This window comes from Trichogramma pretiosum, unplaced genomic scaffold (genome assembly GCF_000599845.2).
Source record: "Trichogramma pretiosum strain Unisexual culture from Peru unplaced genomic scaffold, Tpre_2.0 scaffold3, whole genome shotgun sequence".
NCBI lineage: Eukaryota > Metazoa > Arthropoda > Insecta > Hymenoptera > Trichogrammatidae > Trichogramma > Trichogramma pretiosum.
The window spans coordinates 3,905,306-3,932,826 of record NW_019641698.1 but is presented as its reverse complement, the minus strand read 5'-3'; the positions used below and the strand labels follow the sequence as shown (position 1 = coordinate 3,932,826).

The window sequence follows — 27,521 nt, the reverse complement described above, 5'->3', positions numbered from 1 at the left end:
CGAGCACACAATACCATGTTCCTTCTCGTATGTGCATGTATGTGCAGGCGTATGTGTGAGCACTAGCTTGAGCCGAGGCTGTGCAGAGCTTGCCACCTAGATAATCCACTGGCACTGCTGCTGCTTCTGGCTCATTGTGTTTGCGCCGAGCAGCAGTCGTGGCGCTGGTGGCGCCCCTCTCCGTTGTATTGCGTATACACATAAACATACATATAGCTGCTGCTGCCGTTTCGTTTGGCAGGTCGGCCGGGACCCCCACTCCGAGGTCGCACGTGCGCATCTAGCAGCAGCAGTAGCAGCATCAATAGCAGCAGCAGCAGCAGCGGCTACGGCGGCAGCAGCGGCGGCGGCGGTGGCGGTGTCGGCGGCTTCGCATCTCACAGAGAGAACAACTGACTCGAGTTTTGCGTTCTCGCCACCGAGCACAGCGCAGCGCTTTTCGCAGAGAGAGAGAGAGAGAGAGCGAGAGAATCTCCCGAGAGCTAGTGCCGGGCCGCCAGAACAGATCTTTCAGTCAGTTACTGCTAGAACGCGCGCGTGTATCCGGCGATCTGTCGCGGCGGAATTACCGAGTCTGTTTTGACATTCGCAGCAACATCTCTCCTGATCGTAATAATAATTGGCACTGTGTTTGTGTATGTGTGTGTCCATGTGTACCTCGTTGATGATTCTATATACAATAACAACAATTGACTAGCAGTACACGGTTGTTCTCCACTTGGTTCCCGATTGTTGTTTGTTTCGTAATCCGCAACTGCCACCAGCTTTAAAGCTCGGCAGTTTCGATTTTAATGGTCCATTGTGGTGATTGATATACATCTGATTGTTCGTTTGTATCACTGTGCGGTGCATGTGTCATTGATAACTGCCAGCTGCTCGCAATTACGTATCTACGCGCGGAAGGCGCAATGAGTAATTGAGGCGACCGGTGCAGACTGAGAAAGCTGATCCCCATCGGGTGCGCGGACGCATCACTCCCACGTTGGATCGATTTTTCGGCTACGACAGATATACATAATACACCAGGTAAGGCCAAGTTTTCATTTGGCCCATCTTCTCTGCGGCTCAAGGAGCAGCGCGAGGCAGCGACAGTGTGGGAGAGATCGTAGAACTTTATAGTGAACTCTTTTAGCCCCGAGAGGCGCAAAAGCCGGAGCAATTATTTCCCTACGCAGATTCGAGGACTGGAGCTCGCTGCGCACTGCAGACGAGCAGCAGCATGATATGAATGCAATATCCAGGTGAGCTCCGATCACGACTCGTGCGCGTTCGCGCACGAACTCGTCGGACACACAACAGACGGACACGACCGATGCATGCGACCAATTCTTGCACCAGTAGAGTAGGCAAATAACGTAGCGATTTCGGAGAACGGAGCAGTTGCGAGTCGGTTGCGAGTCAGGGGCACGCGCGATCATTTTTCCAATTAAAAAATAAAATCAAAAAGCTTCTCTTGTTCGAGGATCCTAATTTACGGCCGTTCTAATTTCGTTTCAAAGCTGAAAATACACCATTGTTATAATCGCACTTGCTTTGATTTGTACAGTGACCATTTGGTTGTTGGAGAAACCAGCGTAGCGCCGCGTCTCGTTTCTCAATCCTAACGACTTTACTTTCCCTCTATTCATAAATTGACGATGAAAATGTTACGTTAATGCCTCTCCCCCCAATCTTGACAGCGATCAGTGCCTCGCTTCTCTTCTTATAATAACAAAAGAATCGATTATGTTTCCCTGGGAATCAAGATTAAAAGCGAGCGGTCCGGCCGAGCACTGCAAATTTTTACTGTCAAAAAGTCATAAAGATATGCCATTTTATTTGAAATACGTATATTCCAAGTCACACACATAAATATATACATTATTGTCAATAACTTCGGCACAGTTCGGCACACGGATCGGCGGATCGGAATCTTGGCCTATTGATACTTTCATCCGTGTGAATAAATTTTAATAAAATACTTAATATTCCGAATTCGGTGTGCGCTGCTCGTATGCTCCCTCGCGGGCGGCACCTGCACGAAGACGACACCAGTCTCTCTCATAATATACTCGCAGCGGCGCGGCTCGTCCTGGTCAAAATAGAATTTCAATTTAACTGATTAACTTATTCGCATATAAAGAATACGGGGACGACTACGAGAGTCAGCCGTGTGACTAGTACAATAGAGCTCTCTCTTTTTTTCTTTCTTTCTTTCATTCTTTCTCTCTCTCTGTATATCTATTCCCGCCTCCAGAGTCGAGAGCAATTCGCTAGACACTAGCACCTGTACAGTCCAGAAGTAAAGAACTTGTTTTTTTGCTTCTTTATATACGGTATACAGTACGTGTATTTTTCGCGCGTCGCCTTTTCAGTCATTATTCACCAAATTGAGCTTCTCGGGACAAAAGCTTATAACCTGTGCGAGATGGATAATACGACATATCCTATCCAGCTGTATACGGACGACCTATCACTTGTTCGCACGAGTTTGTGTAAATATCGACGATCGCTATTATTGATACGAAATTCTGCGAAAGGCGACCAGTCATGACAAGCCCAGTGTCTTCTCGGAGATGAGACGATTAAATGAAGGAAAAAAAAAAAAGAAAAAAAAAAGCTACGAGTCATTGTCGTTCTTTCGTCGATTATTACGCCAACGCTATGGGCCACGCCAATTCGAATCAAGATGTTAAATTACCACGGACGATAATACGTTGTATATTATACAATAGTCGAAACAAATCTGGATGCCCGATTATTGCGCGTATTACTTGTCACACCTCCGACTTTAGCTCTGCTCGATCATTGCGCGCTTCTCCGGGAACATCGCGTCGTCCGTCAACAATTACGCGTATGTACATGCATAAACGTGATCTTGCGATGTTAATCTCCTTCTCTCTCTCTCTCTCTCTCTCTCTCTCTCTCTCGTACGTTGGTTGTCGATTCTACCTTGCACATGTAATGTATTAAATTGACAGTCGGGTCGGCTCGAAGATTTTGGAGTCTCGTGCGCACGAGAAAGTAGTTGTCGTTGTCGTTGTCGTTGTCGTTGTCTTTCGCACCGTTGCCACCTTGCACAAGTGCGAAAACTAGAAAATCCAAAAGGCATTAATCGCTTCGGTAACAGCTGACACGGCATCATCGGGGCGGCCTGCCTACCGTCCGAATTCCCGCTTTGGCTTTAAGCGTCGAAAATTCACAACATCTTAAGTACTCTAAATTTAATTAAAATCTCTGGCAGCGTGCCACTTTCGAGAGAGAATGAGAGAGAGAGAAGAAAAGCAGTTTTTACGCACTTTCTTCTTTTTCTAATTTTATTGTGCTCCGAACGAGTGTTTTCCACGTGATTATCCACGCGCGATAGGTGGAGCAGCAGCTTCTTTTCTCGTATATATACTCTATATTAACCTCGCGTGTCAAGCCCATCCGCTCATTGTCATTTTTCAATAATTCACAAAGGAAGTAAATTTAGCGGGTTCGCAATTCGTCGTCGTCGACGTTTTCGGATGAGAGCTCGTGTATACACACGAGTGCTTTCAATGGAATCGGTATCAATGCGCAAATTAGTCTCGATCCTCCGGCGATGAATGACGATTACAAGACGCGGTAACGACTGCTGTGTATCTCTGCACTTGCGGATATCAATGTCGGACAATTATGCGACATGAATACAGTAGTAGTACCTACATGCAATACGGCTGCGAATACCAATCGTGATTGTCGCACGAGCACAATATAAAGCCATCACTTTTGATGTACGCGACCGGGTGAGATTCCAGGGCTGGCGGTAATTCGAAAGAGTATGCGCGCATCTGCCGCATTACGTCGCGCCTGATCTACGGGCGCGCGTTTATGGCTCGAAACCGATGCGCAAGTCCGCAGCAACTTGGTTCGTGACTTTATACGCATGAAAAATTTCGGGCCAATAATCTCCGTTACAATTCCAAATGGATTAAAATACATTTTGGGGATGCTGCGGTGGCGCGTCAGCCCGGCAGCACGCGGTGCAGATCGTCCGTCTCGCTCGCGAGATCTCGACCGCAACGAGATCTGCCTATATATCAACGCGCCTAAGCAATTGTCATCGACGCGCATTTATATACCTATGTTATACTGCGTGTTCTACGAATGCCACCGATGTGAGCATAGGTACTTACAAGTGTAGCCCTGTCACGACGTGCGTCAACAAGGGGCGCTAACAGCGTGTACAGTGCATGTATAGGATCGGGGCATATCGGGCATAGGTCGCAAAGGGGGACGCGCGGCGAGTCGAGCCTGCCAAACACGCACACGGCTCATCGCCTGCAACGAACTGTACGAGGAGGGAGCGAAAACGCGCAGCGTAGCTCGTGCTGCTTCCTGGTAAACGTTCGTCGACGACGAGGAGCAGTGCATTTGACCCAGTGACCCTTTCTCTCTCGGCCCTCGCATGCCTCGCGTTGCACCAACGCACACTTGCATATCGCACAAACGGAGCCCATAGTCATTCGTACGTCGTTAAAGTTTAAACGACTCGTCTCCGAGGCCCGCTAATCTATTCTAATAACCAGTCGGGCTCTCGCCTCTATGACTCACCGACTTCGCTCTCCGTCTTCCACCTGACATCGCTACTGCTATTTAAACTAATCGATGGATTTTTGTTTTCTTTGACTTTAATAAACGGCTTTGATATAAGATTTACGTATTAGGAGATTGGGAAAAAATGTTCACTCTGACGCAAGTGCCGTCCGATTAAGAGACACCGTTAAATACCTGAACAAAAATCACATCATTTATAGCTTTTGTATAGATTAGAATCTCGATGGCGCTTATAAAATTTACATGACAAGTAAGCGTGGATAGTGGGAGTCGATTTATGTCGCGATAATTTTATAATTATACTTGCATGTGAAAATCCGTGAGGTTATAACGAAGGCAAAGATTCTTAAGAGACTTTCTAATTTTAGAAAAATCATTGTTCTCGAAACACATGTCCCCCCCTCCGTTGGGCCTTCGATTGTTAACCGTCATTGCGCTTGGTATGTAATCGGAGATGCCAATCTAGCGGAACCATTAAGTACATGCACACGGCGGCGGCGATCAAATTCGGAGCATGCATCGCACTCCGAATAGCCGTTATATTTAAACTTTTCCATAATTGTATGGGAAACAAAACACTCCCGTCTTATCGTATTGATGATTCGAGCAACTAGAACAGCTGCCGTTCTAAAATACATGTTCAGTATCCGCGGCAATGAGAGAAAGACCACTTTTTACGGATACCACCAGCGCGACAATATCTGACTCCTTGGAGAGATAATGAGCGATGGCTTTTTATTCTTTTAATTTGTGCGCCACTACTTGTCGTAGCATAGCTTGGCATGTGTAAAAATATAAGGAGTGCCTTGTCTCAAATTCAAGATTCGTATGAAAATAGCGAGACTGGCGCGACCGACGACTGCAGGAGCAATATAGTCTGACGCTTATACAGTGTGAGCTTCCTTTTCAGTTTTCAGTTTTGCTCCCTTGCTTTTTTCTGTTATAGTACGTTGTATCATATATGTAGCGGGCATGTGTATACACTATACATATTATATGTGTGTTCTTGTATCGTGTCAGTATAGTATATAGACATATTAGATGTATAAATATATAAGCGCAGCCATTGTGAACGCGGTGGCGTGGCAACAGCAGCAGCAACAGCGGAGTGTGTACACATAGCACATGTGCAAGGCAAGGTCTCTTCTCTTTCTTTAACCCTCGGCTAGATCTCGCTGCTTCGATCTCGCTCGTGAAATCTTTGCTCTATGTGTGTACAACGATGAAAAAGACTATGTGACGGGCGACGACGCTGTAGGTGCACTTTTGTTCGTTTTCAATGCCAAATTTCGTTGTTATTCTCGTATGTACGCGCGCAGCGGCCACGTACATAATGTATTTGCGCCGTGCTATACGCGCTGCGCTGCTAAGAGCGAAACAGACAGATACAGAGAGTAAGAGAGGTAGCTTGTGTGTGGCTGCCTCATTATTAGTGAGGCTTGAATGCGTTTCAACAACTCGCTCATTTTCACATTGCTACAATAGATTCGAGCGTTCTCTAAGCTCGCTGTTATATGTAGACATCCATTATTATATGTCCGCGCCACGCAGACGCTATTTATGTAGAGATCTGTATTGCATTTACAATTGCCGCGACGTTGCACGTGTCCTATCTTGACATCGATTGTACTCTAATGACAGGTTGGAAAAAATGCCCTTTTATTATCCGATCTAAACACAACAGAGTCTGCGCGAGTAATTGTAATGCGCTCGTCTCATTTTTATTCGCGGTATTTCCGCGCGCTCACCCTCGATCCTCCGATTGCTTCAATATCTCCCGGAATAATTCAATTTTTCCGCGCAATCTTGAACCTCGTCGTCAATCCTTTCTCGGAGCTCTATCAAATCTTGAACATTTTAACGATGGTAGCCATGTGTCAATCTGAGAAATTAAACTGTTTCATGGGACAGAGATAAATCGTAAATTACATTTTAGATAAAAAAAGAACAGCAGAGCTCGTTAGAACAATTGATTCGAGTGATTTGAATTTTTTCCATCATTCTTGTCTATGGTACTCGAATACAAGGAGTCACGCTGATCATTATTATCTATCTCTACTTCTTCATCGTTGAGTCTTTGAGCGTATCTAAAAAACAAAATTCAGTATACGATAGCGCGCTCGCCGCGAGCCTGAATAGTTGGGACATTTCAATTGGGGGCTTCCAAGAGCTGCTGCTGCCGAGATTACGCAGCTTACAGTTATGAAAATACCATTGTGCTTTATTAGCGCTCGGAGCTGCTGCTGCTGCTGCTGTGTGCGCCGCACGCAGCTTAAATCCGCAAATATATATATTTACGAACGTCATAATTAAGAGTACAGAAGTCGAGATTCAGATTGAGCACACAACGCTCGTCTCTATGACAGTTTTAGCCAAGCGAATATCACGCAGTACGTACTACTACTGCGTGTGTTTGCCTTGGTGTGCGCGTCGTCGTATAAGCATATTATGCTTGGGGCGCGTGTGTGCGTGTGCCCGCGTGTATATTCTCCACTGCGATGCTATACGTACGCATGTGACGCTGCGCTCTCGTATACATATCCCCCCACTTTTACCCTCTTTCTGTCGTTCATACTCGCATCGCTCGATCTCTCGTATTATATGGAATATTATCATCTCATTCTTTCAGACTCTTTTCTTGGCTTGTTTTATAGAAAATCGCGAAAAATTCGAGGCAGCGCGATTAGATAATTAGCACGTACTACTGCGGCCGAGACGCATGAGAGCGCGGACCATTCTTTTCGTCCGCCGCGCGATCGCACGACTCGTGCTGCCGGAGAAGAAAAAAAATCAAAACTTTAATAGAGTTCAGTCGCGGAGTTTAACGAGTCGTTCGAAGAAATAAGATAAAGTTTGATTCTGCTCTCTCTCTCTCTATAAACGTATTATAGTTTGTGTGCGCGATCTCAAATCTCGGAGTCGTATATGGAAAGGCTAAAAGCTGCCGCTGGCATTGTTATGGCGGCTAAAATAATATCGAGAACCGGCGCGCATATATAACGTGACGTGTCACTAATTCATTGTTTCCCAACGACGACTGTGTGCCTGCGCTAGCGCTATTTAGCCTGCTTTTGGAAGTCGAAAAGCGTCGAGAGCGAAGAAATTACCATAGAGCACAAGTTTGAGAATCCGTTCGCCTCTCGCGTTTCTCGGAGCGTTTTCTCGTCAGAATTCAACTTCCTCTATACGTATTTCGCATCCCCCTTGCTCGCGCCCGCTAAAGGTCTATATATCTGACTCTCTCAGTCATGCCCATTATCTTTCGTCATCTGGATTCTGTGGCGCGAGCGCATGCGTCTGCCCAGAGAGACACGCATAAACACTGTTTTGTTGTTTTAAAATAGCACACACCAGCAGCCGTAAAAAAGAGTGATGGGTTAGCGCTCGCGAGCTTCTCTCTTTCTTTCGCTCGCTATTCTTCGCTTCTTTTCCCCCGCAGCAGTATATTTGCCAAGAAAAAAAAAGAGTCGGCGGTCCAAGCGCTACTACTGCGCGGTCCTTCCCTCCCGCGCCGTCGCAGTTGCGCGATATAGCTAGTGGAATCGCGCGCGCGCGCGCGGAATATCCGTTCGGGCGATGACACAATTCCATTGTTAAATCGACGGTTTCTCCCTCCCTCTGCTATATATACTCGTGTAATGGGTTTCGAGTGAAATTCCAAGGCAGAAACATATAAGCTTCGAGTCGCAAGTCGGTAGCAGCTGGAGAACGACAAGAAACTTTGACGTTGTACATCTTTGAGAGATTACTGCCGTGAGCCCGCGCGACTTATGATATATACTCGGGACTCCGGCTTTTGCCGAAAAATCAAAAATAGCCGCAACAAGTGAATGAGTGGCCGAGTCTCTCTCTCTCTCTCTCTCTCTCGCTTACCGCGCGCTATATACCCTGGCAGTAACGCTCCCCATATCTCGCGAGTTGTCGAGTTCGCTTTGTATTATTTAATCTGCTCGCCTCGCGCTCTCTGGCTCATTGTAAATATTACGATATTTTTGCGTCTTATTACGTGACTCCGAACACGAATTCATAAGAAATTATCGCGTCGTCAGGAAGCCCGAGAAGCCGCCCGAGAGAGAAAGAGAGCTGTGTGAGTGTGTTGATAATTTCCGAACACCGTAAATAATTTGCGCCGGGGCCAAGAAAGCATTCAGAAACAGACGTTTTATCGTCGCTTTGGCAATCGTAATAGATTTTAATTGCATAATTTTTTTATATAAATAACACATCTTTGGGGATATTGACTAACGTGGGCCGAGATTGTGCGCGCCACGAACTTTACTCATGTTTATATTTTAGGGAGTATAGTAAAACAGCCGCACTACGCATCATGTGAATTTGAATAAAAGCGATTAAAAAGTGCGAAGATCGACTCGTGCAACCGCACTACGTGAGCTCTGACGATTCGATTCATTGGATCTTAATACACTTGCTTGTGTAACAGATAACGTACGACTATAGTACGAGAAGATGATTGTTTGTCGATGTTTTGGCAGATTTTTTGCCCGAGGAATTCCACTCATGTCGTGATTCACGTTCTTCTCGCGCTGACTTTTAGCAATTTAAATTTTTTATTGTTTCCTTTTTTTTTCAACAAACTATAACTTCGTCATTCGTTTATCACTCCTCATCTTTTTTCTTACCGAGTTCATTTTAATGTCAAAGGAAAGGAAATCCATCTAATCGGATAGAGGTTTCCCGAGCTCGTTAAAAAATGTTGATACACAATTAAGAAATCATGAATGGTGCGGTCCGATGCGATAAATCTTGACCATTATAGAAAGAATGAACTAATAATCGTTATGAAATTGCGCCATTTTAATCACTATAGTTACAAATGACGATGTTTAAGAGACAATTTTTACATTTGATGTCTTAATGTTTAGAAATCTTATCATCCATATACTCATTATTATTGTACCGTTGCGCATAAAGTTGAGTGGATACTGAATGATAATTTTCCTTGTGAAAGTTTTTGTGATCGGATGCAACTCTAGATTCTTCGATCATTTATAAATCTCTTGTCGATTTTATATTTAAAGAAAGAAAGATATCATGTTAATTTTTCCTCTTCTCAAAAACGTATCGGTTTCAAATTGTTCCCAGTAGACGCAAGGTGTCGATCCAGACACAAAAAAAATACATACAATGACCGAAAATGGCATTAAATTTTTTTACGTAATTAAAAAAGTCATCGCCGGAAAAACTTTGTCACGATCCGACTTCCTTCGAATCGATCGGCGCAGCTGAAAGTCAGACGACGCAGACGTCGATAGTACTTACGCGTGAGAACTAAAACTTTCCTTTATCAATGCGATTCTGCTGTTCTTTTTCCGAGGTCAAGGTCGACATTTCTAGTCAATCATCGAAACGATAAATTTACACTCGACAAGCATTTTCTCCGACTGCCTCATAGCGAAACCGCGTGTACGTCCGACACTTCCCTATTTCATATTTGATTAAGTGGATTGTGAGCGGCGCACTGCAAGTGCACAACCGCCACCACTGCACGCAGCGCGAGATATACAGCCACGCGCGCGATTAAAAACTCGCTTGGTCGATTCAACTGTTCTTACATAATGCGCGTGATTACAAAAATGACAACACGTATTATTGATTTTTTACTTCCAGCTTGCATACGTGCACGTGATTAATATGCAGCGAGGCAATATATCGTTTGCATTCGCGCCTCGTAACAATTCAACGATTCAGAAACAATTCAGCAGAATTGTGGAATTATAACGTTTTTTTGTGTCGGAATTTTCTCATGCTCGTAAAGTAAACAGAGGATGCCTTCAAAATGGAATATATTTTTTTGCTGAATGTACGTAGGCCGAACGGGATAATGAAATGCTAATTGTTGTAGTAGCACGCGAGACAAGGGCAGCAATTATCTTGTCTAATCCGTGCACGGCACGGGTATATAAAAGAGACAAGTTTATAATAATATAAAAACAAGAAGGCGACGATAAGGAAGGTGCATAAGGTGGTTTGCAACCTTGACACTTTTGTGCTTATAATATTATATTATCGCGGCGCACCGTTGTTAAATCATAACTTTATGTAAGCTACTACGAGTAGTAGTCGGCGCGATGAGCCATTGGAATTAGTTAAGCGAGACTCGAGCGCGGCGACGAAGGCCCGATGAATAAACCAACCGAATCCCCCCGAGATGCAAAATGATTTTCAGTTTTTCACAATAAACGAATATATAAAAAAAACGAGATGTTTATTCGCAGCTCATATAACGCGCTCAAGTTCACTTACAGTTTACACAACAGAGCAATAACGCACGCAATCGTACTCACGCCTGCATGAGTCGCGCGTATCATCATCATTTAAATTGTATACTCATTAGATGGCATTTCATCCGTAACATATGTATAGCATCCGAGCATGGTGGGTATTATACGCTGTTGACGTATATATGCATAAACGTTATAATGTATGCGTAAACGACGTGACTTTTATTATTATTTTTATTAGCACTGCTTTACTTTGTATTATTAGCTCGTTTTATCGACCAATTGCGCATTCGACTCCAAACGGAACGCGACCTTTCGCGCATGACGGACTCGAGCTTCAACAAGTATAATATGAATTTTCGTACGACCTTGAGGAGGACGGCATCGACCATAAATTTGACGAGTACTTATTGCTCCAAGTATCGTGCACGAACATAATGCGTTAGTTTTTATTGTTCGCCATTCGTAAGAAGATCCTGAGAGAATGCAAGAGCACACAAGACAGCGGGGCGAGGGCAAGCGAGGCAACACGCTATTCTCTCGAATCCACGAGAGCTAACCGCAACAATGCTTCGCTTATACGCGGGAGCACTACTAATGCACACTGCTGTTGCTCCGCTGCAGCGAAGAGACCCTCTGGGCGTTAAATCGACCGCAAATTAGCCGCTTTGGATCGGCACACAAGTCGAGCTGTGCTCCGATCTGCACTGTATGGTCAAGCAGCTCTCGTGTGTACCGAACTCTCGCGCGAGGAACGAAAATAACTGCCCCACAGGGATCTAGAGAGGAGGGTAGTGTATTATTCCTGCTTTTAATGGCTTTACACGAATGCAGGTTTCGGACTTTGAGTCGCGTAAGTTTGTTTCGGATAAACATTTTCCTGCGTCGTCACTTGCTCCAAAGATATCGCCCAGCGCTAGAGTTCCTGCACGAAGTGACCTCGCGAACAAACATCAGCCGTACAGTACGGTAGAACGTCTGATGCGCATAAATAGGCACAGTCAGATAATGGAGGCGCAAGTGTTCGATGCCGCATCAGTGGTAGCTATGTACATCGCCCAGAGCTTCTCTGTGTATCAGGGCAATACGGGTAAGGTGCTTTGTTGCGCAAAGAGAGCCGAGCGTTGGCGAGCATTGAGCACAAGCTAAAAAAGAAGCAGCAGCCTCGCACAGAGGTATAGGATTTTCAGGCTGATGCTGCGTGTACTGCTACGTTGTTCGCCGGGGCCAAAAGGGGCTGTATTCCAGTATATATGTTTGGGAAGGAAAGGGAACGAGCCAAAAGGGATATACTGCCGGCTCTCGGTCTTCTTTCACCTACGCACGCGGCGCATGTAGAGCTGTACTGTACTTTACTGCACAGCAGCACACGCACGCACATAGAGAGAGAGAGAGAGATCGTTTTGTTATAGAGGGCTACTAGCTCTTCGGCTCTTGGCCTCGGCGTTACGGCGAAAGCTGCGCTAACGCGTTCCAGATGCGGCTTTGTTCCCATGAACCAGTCTGTTCTTTGCGCGAGTGGGCCTCCTCTTTCTCTCTCTTTTTCTCTCGCTCGCCCTTTTTTGCTCTTTACATATATGTGTATGTGTGTGTCTCTCTACGCGCAGCACAATCCAATGTACTAGTCTATGTGTGCGTTCGCCCTCTCTCTCTCTCTCTCTCTCTCTCTCTTTCTTGCTTTATTCTCATCTTAATGTCTTGTCTTTTTATTTATTCTGCTACCGTTGCTCTGTACTTGGGCAAGAGCGCTACAATAATACCAACCACGAATATCTTTTCGCTCTTGCGTTTGGCTATCGTGTACAAGCATGATGTATATAAACAAACGGCAAGAGTGTAAGTAAGACCGATGCGCGACTTTATTCAGGCCGACTATATATCTGCCATCAACGCGCTCGACGCGTCTCCCCCTTTTTTGTATCTTTTTTTCCTGCGTGTGTCTTTAATTCTTGTAAAATAATACCAAGAAAGAGATGACAAAGGATTGTCTTCTGATAGCAGAGCTTCAAGTTATTTTCTTCGTCATTTTATTCATACGAATTTTCTATTTTTGCTACTATTTCTGCTTATTTTGTAGATCGGTTTATATCTACTATATATGAAATAATTTAGACTGCAATTGTAATAGAAGAAAAAGGAGTATAAGTTACGAATTTCAGATGTTTATACAAAGCACGTTGCTTATTTACCTAAGCCTACACTACTGTTGCTGCCTGCCGCCGCATCATGTCCGTATCCGCTCATTCGGACGATGATTATGACGAAAATGAGGAGGATGAGAATAATGCGATGCAATGTTCTTTGGCCGCATGATGAGAAATGAATGGCCCCCGTGAGGAAGAAAATACACTCGTGCTATAGGATATACGTTCATATTTACGCGAGGCTCCCGCGTAGACTGGTAGCTGCGCACGATTTGCTCGGCTACTGTATATACACTGGCCCAAGACCCATAGTCCGGGAACTGGGAAAAGGCAATTGTTGTGCGCGAGAGCATGCAGTATTCATCCGCGCGCGCGCGCAATAATAACCTGCTTCTGTATACAGTTTAGCTCTCTCTCGCTCGCTGGATGCAGCCTATCTGCGATGTGCAGTACAGTACCACAACGGCATTCATCGGCCGGCTCGTACGTATGTACGTTGCTCGCGCGCGCGCGAGGAAATTAAGTTGCGCGCTGCCAGCTGTACCATACACTATACCAGCCAGCCAGCCAGCTAGCCAGACAGACAGACAGACAGACAAACAGACGGACGATGCATCCTCGCTACAACACGAGCTCACTCCGCCGCCGCGGCTACTGCTTTTACGCGAATTATTCCGTTTCCTTCCTTCCATCGCGCGCGCCCTAATCAATTTCAGCTCGTGCATTCCACCTTGTGCGTGCGTGACCAGTGTTCCGCTGGGCTATACACAGAATTTAATTCTCATTTTGCCGATGCAACGGTGAACAAAAAAAAAGCTCAGGCCAAGCCGAGAGTTTTTAATTTTTGCCATCGCCGATCGCGCACTACGGAAGTTGATCTGTATAATCGTGTATCCCCCGCTCGAGCTTCGCACTGCGATGATTAATATATGCGTGTATGGCTGCGCGAGTTCAAAGAAGGCCGTATGGCAAAAACCACGACAAAGGCCGTAATTGTTTTTCTATCTCGGATTTCGTGGAAGAGGCGCATGAAAGATAGACAGGTCGCGCGGCGTGCAGAGAGGAGCCGAGACACAGAGAGGCAAAATAAGAAAAGAGCGAGGCCGCCCAGCGAGCGACCCCGAGCTTTCGTTGTACGTATCCGCGCGAACGAGTACCTCGAGAGAGTATAGTGCCCAAACCGCAACCTGACAATGAACACATGGCTCCACTTCTCGAAAGCCTCGCACACCCAGCCAAGCGCTTGCAACGATTCTTGCTGCCGACGTTTCTGTCCTCCTCGTTGCGCAGCACACGCATTTATCGGCTCGACTCGAACCTCGTGGGTGTGTGTGTGTGCGTGTGTATTATAAATTCAAAGCTGCAACGATATATTGTGTTATATACGGACTTCTTACAGACTATACATGGACTACATAGAGCGAGGCTTTCATTATACACATCGTGTACACGCAAATTTCGGAGTGCGCAAATTGCCATTGACCGCGTGCGCGCGCGAACAAGCGAGCGCAGCACGCGTTGATCAATTGATTCCTCAGGCCGCATTACAAAGGCAAAAAACGGCCATTCTAAGAGTGCCACTCAATCTCAAAGGCACCTATTGTGTGCCGCCTCTCCGGCTAGTCTCGCGTAATAAGGCGAGAGCCGGAGAGCTCGTTCAATTCAACTTGTTGTGTGTGCGCGCGCGCGCGCGCGACGTATTATCTCGCTTTCGGCTCTCTCGCTGAGTCGGATCAACTACTCCTCTGCGACTCGAGGAGGATCTCGGACTCGAGCTGACAAATGGACCAGGGACATTTTTCACCCAAGTCGCTGCGAACAATCGACCTCGTCGCAAGCGCAAATTATCCGCAATAATCCCAACAATAACTACCACTCATGAGTCCCGCGATGGCAGCTTTTAAGGCTCTTTTATATGTGAACTTGCTCGTGCGAGGCCATAGAAATAGTCACGGAACTTTTAATTTTTCTGCAAATTATATTTTTTTATTATACATCGCGACAATACGATATCATGAGTAATGGATTGAGAAATAGTCGCGGGCAAAAGCCGGTTGACTCGTGTACAGTGAAAACTATAGTCTCGTTAATAATATTGAATTGATGCTTCGTTATAAATTTGAAACAAAAAACAAAAGAATCATAACAATATATTCAATCAATTTGTTTATTTTTTGAAAAAAAAGAAAAAATTGTAAAAGAAATAACAAGTAGTTTGGGTGGAACTAAAAAGATCATCGGCATACTCCGTTCCATGACGACTATTTTTGGACACTCGAACTAATATTTTGTGCAAAAATTTCACAATGGCCATTGGCTTAGAAATTGATTCACAATGATATTTTCGAAGATTAATGAGGAACTGATTCTTCCACGTGCTCACGGAAATAGCGCGTAACCCAGATAAATATGGATAATATAATATAATGCTTCACTATAAAATTCCGCTTCGCACAATTATAATATATTGATCCGAGATTGTAGCAATGTTTTCCAAATAAAAGTTTTTACTTAAGTATTTTTACTTTGTGATTTCGTCAAGATCGAGGTTGGAAAATTTTCAGATGGTCTTGTGCATTTTTCCAATTCCACTTAACGTCGACTACTGTACTTGACGAAATCTCGTCGCTCGCAAAAGTCAAAGCGAACGTTCGAGCAAGCTCGGGTTTTCTCCGACGCGGGGCGGCGAGCTGTTTTGCGCGCACCAGGGCGCATTATTATCAGCGCGTTCTGGGCTCGCACGGATTTTCGCTTGTGCGCCAGCAGCTCCGCGACTCCGTTTTTGCGCCGTCGTCCTGATAACGAAGTTTCGTTCATCCGAGCTTGAGTTCCGCGCGCCCGCTCGCTCACAAAAGTAGCCTCGAAACGATGTTGTAGCGTCGAGAGACGAACGACGACAGGCAGAGAAAATTACTGAGAGAGCAGTAGCAACGGCAGCAGCAGCTCTGCCTCTGTCTCTGCCTCTACGCATCCTGTTAAAATGTAAACAGAGAGCAAAACTACAGACTAAAAGAAACTTTGCTGTTGGCCAGCGGCAGCAGAAGCGCTGCTAGCAGTGGCTGGTGACTCTCCACTGGCTGGCTGTACCGTACCTACCGGCCAGTACAGCGAGCGCGACGACGAGCTAAAAAAACCTTATACGCCCTGCACACGGCTGAAAGGCAAAAGAAAGAAAAGAGAAAGAAATAAAGCGAGAAATGCAAAAGACTAGGCTATAGCAACCTCTGTCTCACTCGCTACTGTATATGTAAAGCCAGCGGAGAGGGCATAGTTGAAAGGGAGACTGCCTGTACTGATAACGTATTCTCACAGCAGCAGCAGCGACACAACATCACGACGAAAGAAAAACTACTTCTGAAGCCAGTGTGCATTTTCCCTAGTTTTCGCAGCTTTGGGATCCGCCACTGCTGCTGACGCTGTTCATCGAGCTGTGCACAATATACGTACACATGTAGCCTTATCTACCTTGCATTATAGCACTATATATATATTTGTATATACATAAATACATACATACGTTGGTACGTCGATGCTCGAGCTTGAGCAGTATGGGGCGTTGTGTATAGCTATAAAGCATCGTTGCAGAAGTCGGTGCGCCTCGGTGTTGGGCACGGGTGTGGTTGCTGCTGTAGGTGCGTTTTCTAGCTTCCTCATACATAAACAAGAGATCGTTCGTCGCGCGAGCAACACAGCCATCAAAAGAAGTGCCATGCAAGACTCCATTATGTAGACGGCGCTCATCCCCGAGACACAGACGGAGCAGCAGCTCGTCTTAAAGAATACTAACGATAGGCTTTTTCTTTTGCGGACTCACGAATCATCCTTGTACCGCATATCCCGAGTACGGCGCCCCTTATAAACGTCCAACTTTGACAAAAGTTGGAGCTTTTTCAGGTACAGCTCTGGGTTTATCTGCGTACGCAACTTGCTCGAACTTCTTCATTGTAGATGGCGTTATTTTCTCATTTTTATCAATCACGATATTGACTTTTTTTTGTCTTCGTGCAATCTTTGTCTACGCGAGTGTGATACATTTTTTTAGGAACAGAAGATCCCCGTCCCGTGACATTACCCATGTGGCACTATTCTCTTGTTACGTCTAAATATACACATCCAGCGAACGAATACTCCACACAGTTCAAAGAATCAGTCAATTTTTTTTAATCTAGACATTGCTAAAGCCAACAATGCCTGGGCTGCACTGCGCAGCATTCGTTCTCACACAGCCGGCAACCACATGCTTCATCGCTCTGGCTTCGCGCAGCTTTTTATTATTACCATATAAGCCAATCATCCTCGAAAATCTCTTAAAAACTCGCAGCTTATTAACTTATTTTTACACGCGGCATTTTTCGAACTGCTTGCGCCCATTGTGAATTGTTGCCTGCGCGTTTGTTTGTGTATCGAGAGCGTGTCGTGACTCGTGTATGTTATTTCAAGACGACTCGTGTGTGTCTGCGTGTGTGTGTGCGTCGATAGATTCATCGTGTGGATTTCGGGCTACTCGTGCGTGTCACCACGTCGATAGATTAGTCGAAAACAAAATAGGCGCCACCTACGCACACGGGGACCTGTAGCCTTATTTTTGAAAGTGTCATAAACGCGATTCACAAAACTCGAATACAAACCTGACAAAACAAAAATAATTTAAGCTAATAGAAAGTCGTCGCGAGTTCAATGTCCACTATCGAGATTCACCAATTTCAGATTGTCTTTTTTTCTTCTTACTCGCGAGAATCTGGTATAAAGTGGCTCGGCAACTTTCGAAAAACATAAATTTTAATCCGAAAATACACGTGAATTTAGTAGAGAAAGCGATGATTTACTTCGCTTTTTGCAAAATTAATAAAATAAAAATGTTTAAAATGATCGGCATGAATCAAATTGTAGTGTTATAATGCTGGTATATTATCGTTGGCGTTTGCATTGTTTACGAAAAAAAAAACATTGTACGAATGGAAATAAGTGCGAATCTGTTAGACGTACGACCTTTATTGATAAACTACATCGCGAAACGTGGATTATTGAGTTGGCCGAATTATTGCTATATATCGGAGAGCTCGCGCGACTCGAAGAAAGAGAGGAAGAGCGCGAAAATTAGCATCGTATCTGCAATCATTGAGAGCTGTACTACATTAAACATATCGACAATGTTGCAATTTCTTACTGTGAATCCCGATAAGACTCGCGACTGCACACGCGAGAACATTGTTTAGCGTTAGAAAACTGGACCGTGGCTGTTTTGTATTCCGTAGTCGAGTGAATTATAAAACAACAAAAACTTCACAAATGTTAATCGTGCAACTTGACTCGAATAATAAGACGAAGACGGGGTACATTTTTTGCATAAACTTCTACTCGAGAAGTGCTGAAGCTCGTTTCTGACACATACACACACACACACACACACACACACCTCTCATTAGTAATGTAAATTTTTCAATTTACGACGCTATTACATCACACACACATACTCACGCACGCGCGAAAAGAACACAGTCGATACGAAATGCGACAATGAACTTGAATGCAAGTGGGATAAGACTATATAATACTTGAAGCAAGATGGACTTTGCATCGCACATTCGCGCGCGTCAAGTATATATATCATCGCGCAGCTACAATTGTATATTTATTACGTAAGTTGCAGCCGATATCTATGAAGTTGGCGCAAAACATTTCGCTCTTCTCTCGCGCTCGGATACGTTGTTGTAATGATATATGCATCTCGCTCCACTATACATTCGCGCCAGAAAAGTTGCGCGATTAGCGCGAAACGAGTAGCTATGCTGCGCGGCATCAGTAGCTGCGTGTCAATGAATCGACCGACACTCTTAAGCAATTCGCAACTTGAATTGCCTTATCAAAAACAATGAAGAGTCATCGCGTCACGTTGCCACGCTGCTTTTTTTATAATATAAATGTAATGCTCGTATATTATGAGAGGCAAGCGACGATCTATCCATTCGCGCACATTTGGCTATTCTGCGCGAGAATTTCGTAATGCGAGTCATAAAAAACAACGACGACGACGACGACGAAGACGATCCGAGACTTGGAGTTATAAGATCAAAAGGACCGCGAAATCGCATATTGTTCGTACTCGAGCTTAGATGGAAATATCACCGATAAAGACAGCTTCTTTGCGCCCACATTCGAGACTGAAAAAATACTCGGTATATGCGTACGAAATATACGGATTATAATAGCTGCTGTGCGCGCTTATGTGTGTGAGCGTATGTGTGTGTATCTACGCGGGTATATCTGTACATTGTGTATGTGGTGGATATGCGCGCGAACGTCCTAAAAATCAGACCGGCGACATCTGGGCGTCTGTTAAAAATATTTCACTCCGTACCGACTTTGCCTTCTGTTTTTGTTCAGTCAGTTTTAAAATCTTGCGCGCGGGCACAATAACGGCCTTAAAGTGATTACGTCCGGCTCACGAACCTGCTCCAACGAATTCTCAAGCAGAATTTTTATCTGCGCGTGTTGCTTTTTTATTGTTCGAATAATTGATAGACCTTTTTAACGGGAAAAATTGATCAAAGATACGCGAGCTGATTAACGAGACATCTTCGTCGTCCTCCTCTCGTTTTCTCTCCTCTCTCTCGCGCATAATGCTCATCTTCCTCGGTTAATTTGGCGCATATTTTACGAAGGTTTACGGTCGATTTTAATAAAAGAATTCTTTCTCATTTCCTCTTCATCATTCGTCGTATGACTATTCGCAAATTTTGAAAACGATATTGTGCGGGGTAGCGTGTGCCGAGTGGGAATGATTCACATTGACCTATCCATCTTCTCGATTTCTGGTATGAATTAATTTTATTCTTTAGTGAAGCTCGTGAACTCGCGCGTGTGCTGTAGGTGGCCGTCAGATCGAAACAAAGAATTATCGACGGATAAAATAAATCGCACGCAGCCAAACCAGAAGGCTCCGAATCGCTAATTTTACTTTGATAGATTTCTTAGATTTCATAAGTTTTCATAATAATCACTTGTTTAATCGAAAAATATAATCTTTAATACTTTGCGAGTTGATTTTTTTACAACGAAAAATAACCTACTCATTGATCGTGTATTGACTGAGACTAAATTCCACTTGTTATGATAATAAGATTAACTTCCTTCTTAAACTCTAATTAGCGTCTAGTAGCTATCACTAATTACTTTTAAGTTACCGCGTCTTCACAGGTAGTTTTTAGATCTGAGTTTACGTCTTTAGTATGTTTAAATCACGTAATCAATTGCAAGTTGATATATCACAATTAAGATATGAAATTGGTTTTAGATAGGAAATTGATAAATTAGCGATAGTTAGTCAAAATGACTAAATTATTGAATTACTGCAGGACAGTTTCGAGTTGACATCGAATGACTTGCAAACAGCGTAATCGACATATGTTACCACTCGTATGACATTTATAATAATGTATGTTCGGTACAACTTTAGATCGTTAGGTTCTCTGAGATTCGTTTCTCTTCCTGTGGCGCGTTCTCAGCCTACCGAGCCTCAGCCTTTCCTTTACGCTGTCCATTCCACATTACGCTGCAGCCGTCGCAACATCAGACAATTTCCGTTATTCCGACGCTCCAAAATCTATATAAATTCTATGTAAATTCGATAAAATCATTTACGATTTATGAATTAATTAATGTTCATGTTATTGCGAAAAAAAATCAAATTATTAATAATGAAATATGAGAGTAACGGTTCCGTTCGTTATTGTTTTCAGGCTAAGGATGTCCTCGAAGAGGAAGTCGCCGCCTACAAAATTATCGGAGGGCGGGGGTGGACCACCACAGCATCAGCAGCAGCTACAGACGACACAGCACACGGGCGGCTCCGGTTCGGGGGCCGAAGAAGAAGAAGAGACAAGTTCCTCGCTGACTGGCGAGCTCGGCGCGAGCGTCTGCAATTCGGACGAGCCACTGCCGCTGTCGGCAAAGAGCTGCCACCAGCAGCAGGACAACAACTCGGTGGGGGGTCACGAGGCCGCGAAAACCACGAGCAGCAGAGAACCGCTGGCGGAATCGTCCTACGGCGGTGAGTCGTCGGGCTGCTCGTCGCCGAGCGACTCGGCCGTCAGCGATCCGGAGCTCTGCCTGTCGCCGAGTGCGGCCAAGCGCACCAAGCTCAACTTCATACTGAGCACAGTGGCCGCGGCAGCCGGGCCCGAGGCCGCAAACAGCCTCGTCGCGGCCTACCGCTCATCGCAGATCCAGGGCGGCAGCTCGAGCGTGGTCTCCAGCGGCATCGGACTCGACTCGTCCGAGTGCGGCTCGCCCACGACTCTCGAACATTCCTTCTTCCCGAATCATCAGCAAAATTTGCCCCTGCACAACAACAACAACAACTCGGTGATGCAGAACAACAACAACAACGGCAACGGGCCGGCGGCTAACAATCAGGTGGCCAAGCGAACGATGGACGACGTACTCAAGAGGCTGACCGGCAAGCGAAACAATCTCGCCGACGAGCCCAACAGCAGGCGGACGACGCCGCCACCCTCCACGACTCCAACGAGTCACAATACTCACAGGTAACTAGAGCTTCAAATTGATCATCTGTCAACAATCAAACGACGTAACTCGATAATTAAAAATACTCCCCCTGCATGAAATCAGCGGTATACACAACGTGTTGCCGAAGAAATTTCACGGGCCGCGAGCTTGCACGATTCGCTGAGCAGTGATGAAGCAAAATCGCGTTGCATGCATTTGAACTTGGCAAACGCTGTTGCGAACGCGTACGCATACACACACACACACACACAGACACAGTACCAAGTCTGAAGGCGCTCGGTACTGCTCGCCAAACGGCTCGTGCGTAATATTCGTGCCGAGCTTCAAAGCGGGTGACGCGCGTCGTCCCCTCCTCGATTACGCGCGTCTAATGTTAACGCAGCAGCCGCGCGATGTATAACGCACGCATACACAGTTAGGCGACAGAATCGAGCTCGGCAGTAGAACTGCGCGAGAGAGAGAGAAAGAGAGACAATAACGACCGCCGATATTAGCTTTAAGCGCGGCTGATCGCGTTATATAGCTACTGCGGACCTGCTGCTCTTCTGCGCCTGCCATATAACGTGTAAAAACCTTTTTGACTAATTGTCGACAACGTCTCTCACTTGTTTGGCTCCGCTCAGATGATCTCAGAATAGCCGATTGTTCTGTCGCAAACAATGGACCAGTGCGGCTTTACTCTCGACTCTCGGCTATACTTTACACGCCGGACCAGAGCGACTCGACGACACGATTGCTTTAGCACATTTTTCATCGCACCCATACCTCGTTTCTACACTTTGAGCTCGCATCATCGCGCGAGCTGCTCATATTATAACATGTTCTACGCACTGGATGTGTCTCCACGCGCGCGCGTGTTATGTTGTCTCTCTTCTTCCTTTTCTTCTTCTCGAGGCAGCAGCTCCGAGCGCCAAAACTTAACGAGCTTTGCCGATGAATCATTCGTCATAAGAACACACGAACGACACGACAATAACCGAGCCACCGAGCCTTTATTCTCTCGCATCGCATTATCATTTTTGTTCAATTTTTACTATTCTCGCGTTCGACAAAATTTTAAAATATCTCGCATCCGAGCGAAGCGTGCTACTTAAGTACGAAGCCCGTTGGCGATGATCAATTCTAGAGGTTTGGCCATCTCGCGAAACAACGCGAACAAATGATATTCTCGTCAATTTTTTTGTCGCTTTTGCGACACACGCTCTTTCCTTTCCAAGCACATTAATAAATTAAGCATATATCTACATTCGAATAGAATGCCCCTCGTATTCGCGTTGTTTTTTAGCGATTGTGAATTGTTATGTAGTTGTAGTTTTCGGTCAAGCGTGAACTACCGCGTTTATATTTATCTTGGCATTCTTTTTTTGCGGAGTTTTGACTGATCTCATAATATATTCTTTGAAATTTACTTCTTTGAGAAGTAACGAACTGATAAGATAGAAGATTTTTCAAGAGCTGGCGAAAAGAACATCTCTCGTATAATTATATGGCCTGAAGTACGTAATTCAGCTTTCTCGTCCGAACGACAACGATTCTTAATTACGAACGCAGGAAAAAATATATTTCATCAGCAGGAAAATAGTTGCATAAAACTTGGAACTGGAAAGAGGTAAATAATAATAATCGCGAGAAAAATTCTATTTCAAAAAGGTCAGTTTAAAATAGTACAGGCCAGAATGGTCGATCGTAATTGTACAAATCAAACAAGATATATATACGTCTATTCGCGTAATGGAATAATTGAGTGCGGGCGCGAGGCGTAAACTCGCTCGCGACGATAAACAATTCGAAAGTGCCGATGAGTTTTAAATTATATATATACGGCGGGAGTTTATCGATCAACGCATTTCACGTGGCTCTGCACGGCGGTGGCAGCGAATGTCATTCACCCGAGCCGACGTTTTTATACGAAAAAAAAACTTGAGAATTCCTGGACCTCTCTTGCAAATATATTCGCGCCTGGTATATAATAACGCAGTGGCGTAATCGTGCAACCGAGACTCATCGGTCGTACGTATAGACGTAAACTTCGTAAATTTGACCGTGCATGGACCTATTCTCGTGGCACAATTGATCCATGCATCTGCGAAACCTATAATAAAAACGAGTGCGCACTACCTGCATAGCTTCACCTGTACATTCTATTTATAAAAGAAAAAATGCTAATGCCGAAGGACGCAGCTTGGCCAATGATAAAAGCACAAGCAGCTGAACTCTTGCACTGTGTTTGTGTACATCTGCCCTCTCGTCCAGTGGTAGTGGTGGTGGTCGCTTTTCAATGACGTACGCGAAAATATAGGTAGCCGTAAGAAAAAGGGAAAAGAAAGAAAGAAGAGAATAAAGAAAAGAAAGTGTGTGTGTGTGTATGTATATGCGACGACAGGCACGAGCTCTGCACAGCGATAAGCAGCAGCAGCAGCAGCATACACACAATGCGCTTGGGCCGTGCATCGTTTATTCGAGAACTGCTTTTTCCGCTCTCCATTATACGCGCGTGCGGCACATCCATGAATAAAAGCCCCGGGCTCTTCTACTCTTTTCCTCGATGCCTCGCTCGCTCCCTCTCGTATACTCGCTCGAGTTCTCGACTCTCGTGTGGCGTACATATACATACGTATATAAAAATGAGAACGCACGCGGGTCAGAGTTCGAGAGCCGGAAAAAAGGAAGGCCATTTCGGACCATCAGCCGATGCAAACACACTCGGAGCGGCAGCGGCGTTGTGCTACTGCAGAAGCAGCCTCGAGATTGCGCCTCGCGCGACCCATCAATTATTCAGTGGCTGCGAAACCCCTGCCTGCGCACACACACACACACACACACACACACACACTTACAGTCGACTCGCGCGTGGCCACAACGGCTGCACTGTACTGCAATACAGTACGTTGAAGCAGCTATCAAGCTGGCCTCTGGCACATTTACCTGTCATTCCGCAACCCCCTTTTTTTCTCTATATACTAGCTGCTTTCGCGCGCGCAATGCTATATAATTATTCCTCGCGTACTCCCATATGTATTTATACTCATGTATATACGACCTACCTACAGAGACGAACAAACGCGTGTGTGCCTTCGTTTCAACATGTCAATTATATGCGAATGTATACTCATATGTAACGCGTACGCGATGATCTTCTCTTTGCAGTAGCAGCAGCAGCGTAACCAACAGCGTGGCTCCATCGCCGACTGGAGCTGGTCGGATTCAGGGCATCGATTCGGTCGACAACTCGTTGCACAACGCGCTTCTGGGCGATCTGCCACTGGCCGAGAAGGAGCGAAGGGTCTCCGAGATGATCATGCAGCTTCAAGTGTTTCGAGCGAATATGCTCAACCAGGACAGTGCCAAAGTAAGTCTCTCGTTATATTTCCATGATCGAGAGGTGCGGTAATATTTTGCCAGCGAATCACCTCATTATACATATAATATCATGCTATTATGAATCAACGCGCGAAACTCTAGCCACTTGTTTCTGTCACGTATACCCATGGTGTATTAAAATTACACATTGATGAAAAAAATCGGAAGAAACGACGATGAGTCGAGATGGTGGATAATACGATGACGCACGGTCCAGTGGGTCGCGACGAATTGGCCCACGCCAGTCGCTACTACTTTCACTGACCCATCGAGAGTAATTTTTTAATATACATAAGAAAATACAGGCAGCTTATTTATGCCTCTGACGCTGCCGCGTGTACGCGACTTGTTTGTTTTTTTACGCGCGCCTGCTGCGACAGATCGAATCGTAAATTCGAGCGCGCATGTGCGCACGCGTTCATACTAGCCGCATAGCAGCAGGTATATCAGTATGGGTATAAACCGAGCACTAGCTCATGTAGACTCGCGACGCGCGATCGTATATAAATGAGAGTCAGTGGCGCGAGTCGCTACGAAAACATCGTATATAGAGAGAATAAAAATTTCGGTAGCAGCGGTAGCAGTATAGCAGCAATAGTTGGGACACATGTATTATGTAGAGGATGTGTCGAGCCGCGCGATGAGATAACAGCTGCCGCGCAGCGTACGCTATGGAGCTCTGAATGTGGAGCGAGGAGTACGACGCGATAACTAAATATACGCTTGAAGATTTATTGATCCATGCGTATATAGTCGTATATAGTATACGTATAGAGTCGCGTACGCAAATCTGTTGCGTACATATATCTGTGTGTGTGTGACCCCGCCCAACGTAGCAGCAACAGTAGCACACCATCAGCGGCTCGTCACTTTTCCTCGATCCGCGCGGCAAATATTTCCTCTGTCATCGATCCGTTATTTTCCAAAAGCCATCGACGTTTTCAACCGGCCTCGTCGTGCATTCTATATATCGTCGTCTACTGTAATCCGCAACCCGCCCCAATTCGTTTCCTATATATCTCCCACGAGTTGGCGTGCTGTAGGCACGTTATACATATAGATCAGAGAAAAAGAGAGAGACAGTTTGTATCTGCATTCGGATTGCGCGCTCGGGCGAATTATATCGGCATTATTTCTCGCTTCGCCGGGTCTAAGTCCAGAGACGCACTCGTCGCGTTTCGTCGATTCATCCGAGCCAAGTTGAAAGTGACTCAAAGCGTACACGGGCCTCGTCGAGTCCTCCTCGCCACGTTATGCTCTACCCCTGCCTGACTGCCTGCCTGTGCGAGGATTAGATTAAAGTTGCAATTAATTCGCAACGTATACTATAATACGCGCGCGCGCGAATCAAAGCGGCTACGAGACGAAGAGTTCGTAGGCCTGCGAAACGTTCGATTGATAAACGAGCGTTTGCTTATAACTTTGTATTTTAGAGAGAGAGCAATATATTTGTCTGCCTTGGATGTATATGATATAAGCGCGACACGGTGATCCAACCGATCGGATGACGAACAAAAAGCGCACGCGCGCGCGCGATTATAATAAAACAAAATAATAGCCCCCGGGCAAGTGGACGAGAGACCCGACCGAGAGAGAAAGAGACGACGTGTACCTATAAAGCAAGGAATTCCGAATGATAAGGCTGCGTGTTGTTTTTTTCACATAATTAGGTAAGCTCGCGCGCACGCGGTAGAAAAGACTGAAAGGAAGAGAGAGAGAGAGGCGTTTCGTAATGACGAAAATTGCGAAACAGCCGCGTGCGGCGAGCCGAGCGAGCGAGCGACCGATCGCCGAGAAGAATTAAGAATGAATCGGCGGCGGCAGCAGCGAGAGCGCTCCAAAGTGCGTGTGTGTATGCGCGCGGAGTGCATATGCACGCATCGTAATGACAGAAGCAGCAGCGCGCTCGATCCTTTGAACGTCTCAATCGCTCGAGACTCGATTGAAGAACAATACGCGAGCCGATCTGCCCGAGCGTGTCGAGTCCAAAGATAAATAGTATTATAGTAAATGCGATGCGTGTAGTAAGTGGAGGCTGTAAATAGGATCAGCTACCGAGAAACTGTGATCAGCTGCCGATGCTCTCACGCGGGTGCAAGGCACAAGTGCAATACAATATTTCGAAGAACGTCTCTCTCTCTCTCTCTCTCTTTGGCAGCGGTAGATCAGCTGCGGCGCGATTCGTTCGAAGAATCTCCTTGCATCGGACAGCACAGACAAGAGCTGAAATACGGGAGGCTGCACTGCGAGAGCGCGAAGCCAATATAATAATACTCGCGTAATATTCCGTTGACTCTTTCTCTCGGCGATCTGCTGAAGCAGCAAAATCAGTAGCAGCGCAGACGCGAATCGAAAGGATATATACGTATAAGCGAAAAGGAGCTGCAGTGCTCTCGTATACCGCTGCAGATCGCTCGCGTACACAGAGGGAGATAATGAGCGCAATACACGTATATAGTCCGCCGCTGCATTATCTGCACGCGTTCGCATTTTTGCCCGCGCGCTCACGGTGGTGCAGTGCAGCAACAGCAGCAGCAGCAGTGCACATTGCAGTGGAGCACGCGCGTGCGAATACGTGTGCGAGCGAGCTATACCGTGCACACGCTATGTGTGCACGAGTATACGTGTGTGTACAAGAGAGTAGAGTGCGTTTTGCGTGATCGATCCTCGCGAGACACTTGCACAC

At 45.6% G+C, this 27,521-nt stretch overlaps 1 protein-coding gene across 3 annotated transcripts in view; it reads left to right on the top strand.

Moving 5' to 3' along the window:
• The first annotated feature begins 529 nt into the window (after positions 1 to 529).
• The window catches only part of LOC106650978 (transcription factor Sox-5), a 46,495-nt gene continuing 19,503 nt past the window's right edge, over positions 530 to 27,521 (top strand). For 2 of the 3 annotated variants that reach the window (XM_014369302.2, XM_014369298.2), the window contains exons 1-3: positions 1,033 to 1,241; positions 20,686 to 21,492; positions 24,623 to 24,824. In XM_014369302.2, the coding sequence (XP_014224788.1) occupies positions 1,225 to 1,241; positions 20,686 to 21,492; positions 24,623 to 24,824 (1,026 nt within the window). In that variant the 5' untranslated portion in view covers positions 1,033 to 1,224. The other variant, XM_014369301.2, reaches the window with a different exon arrangement.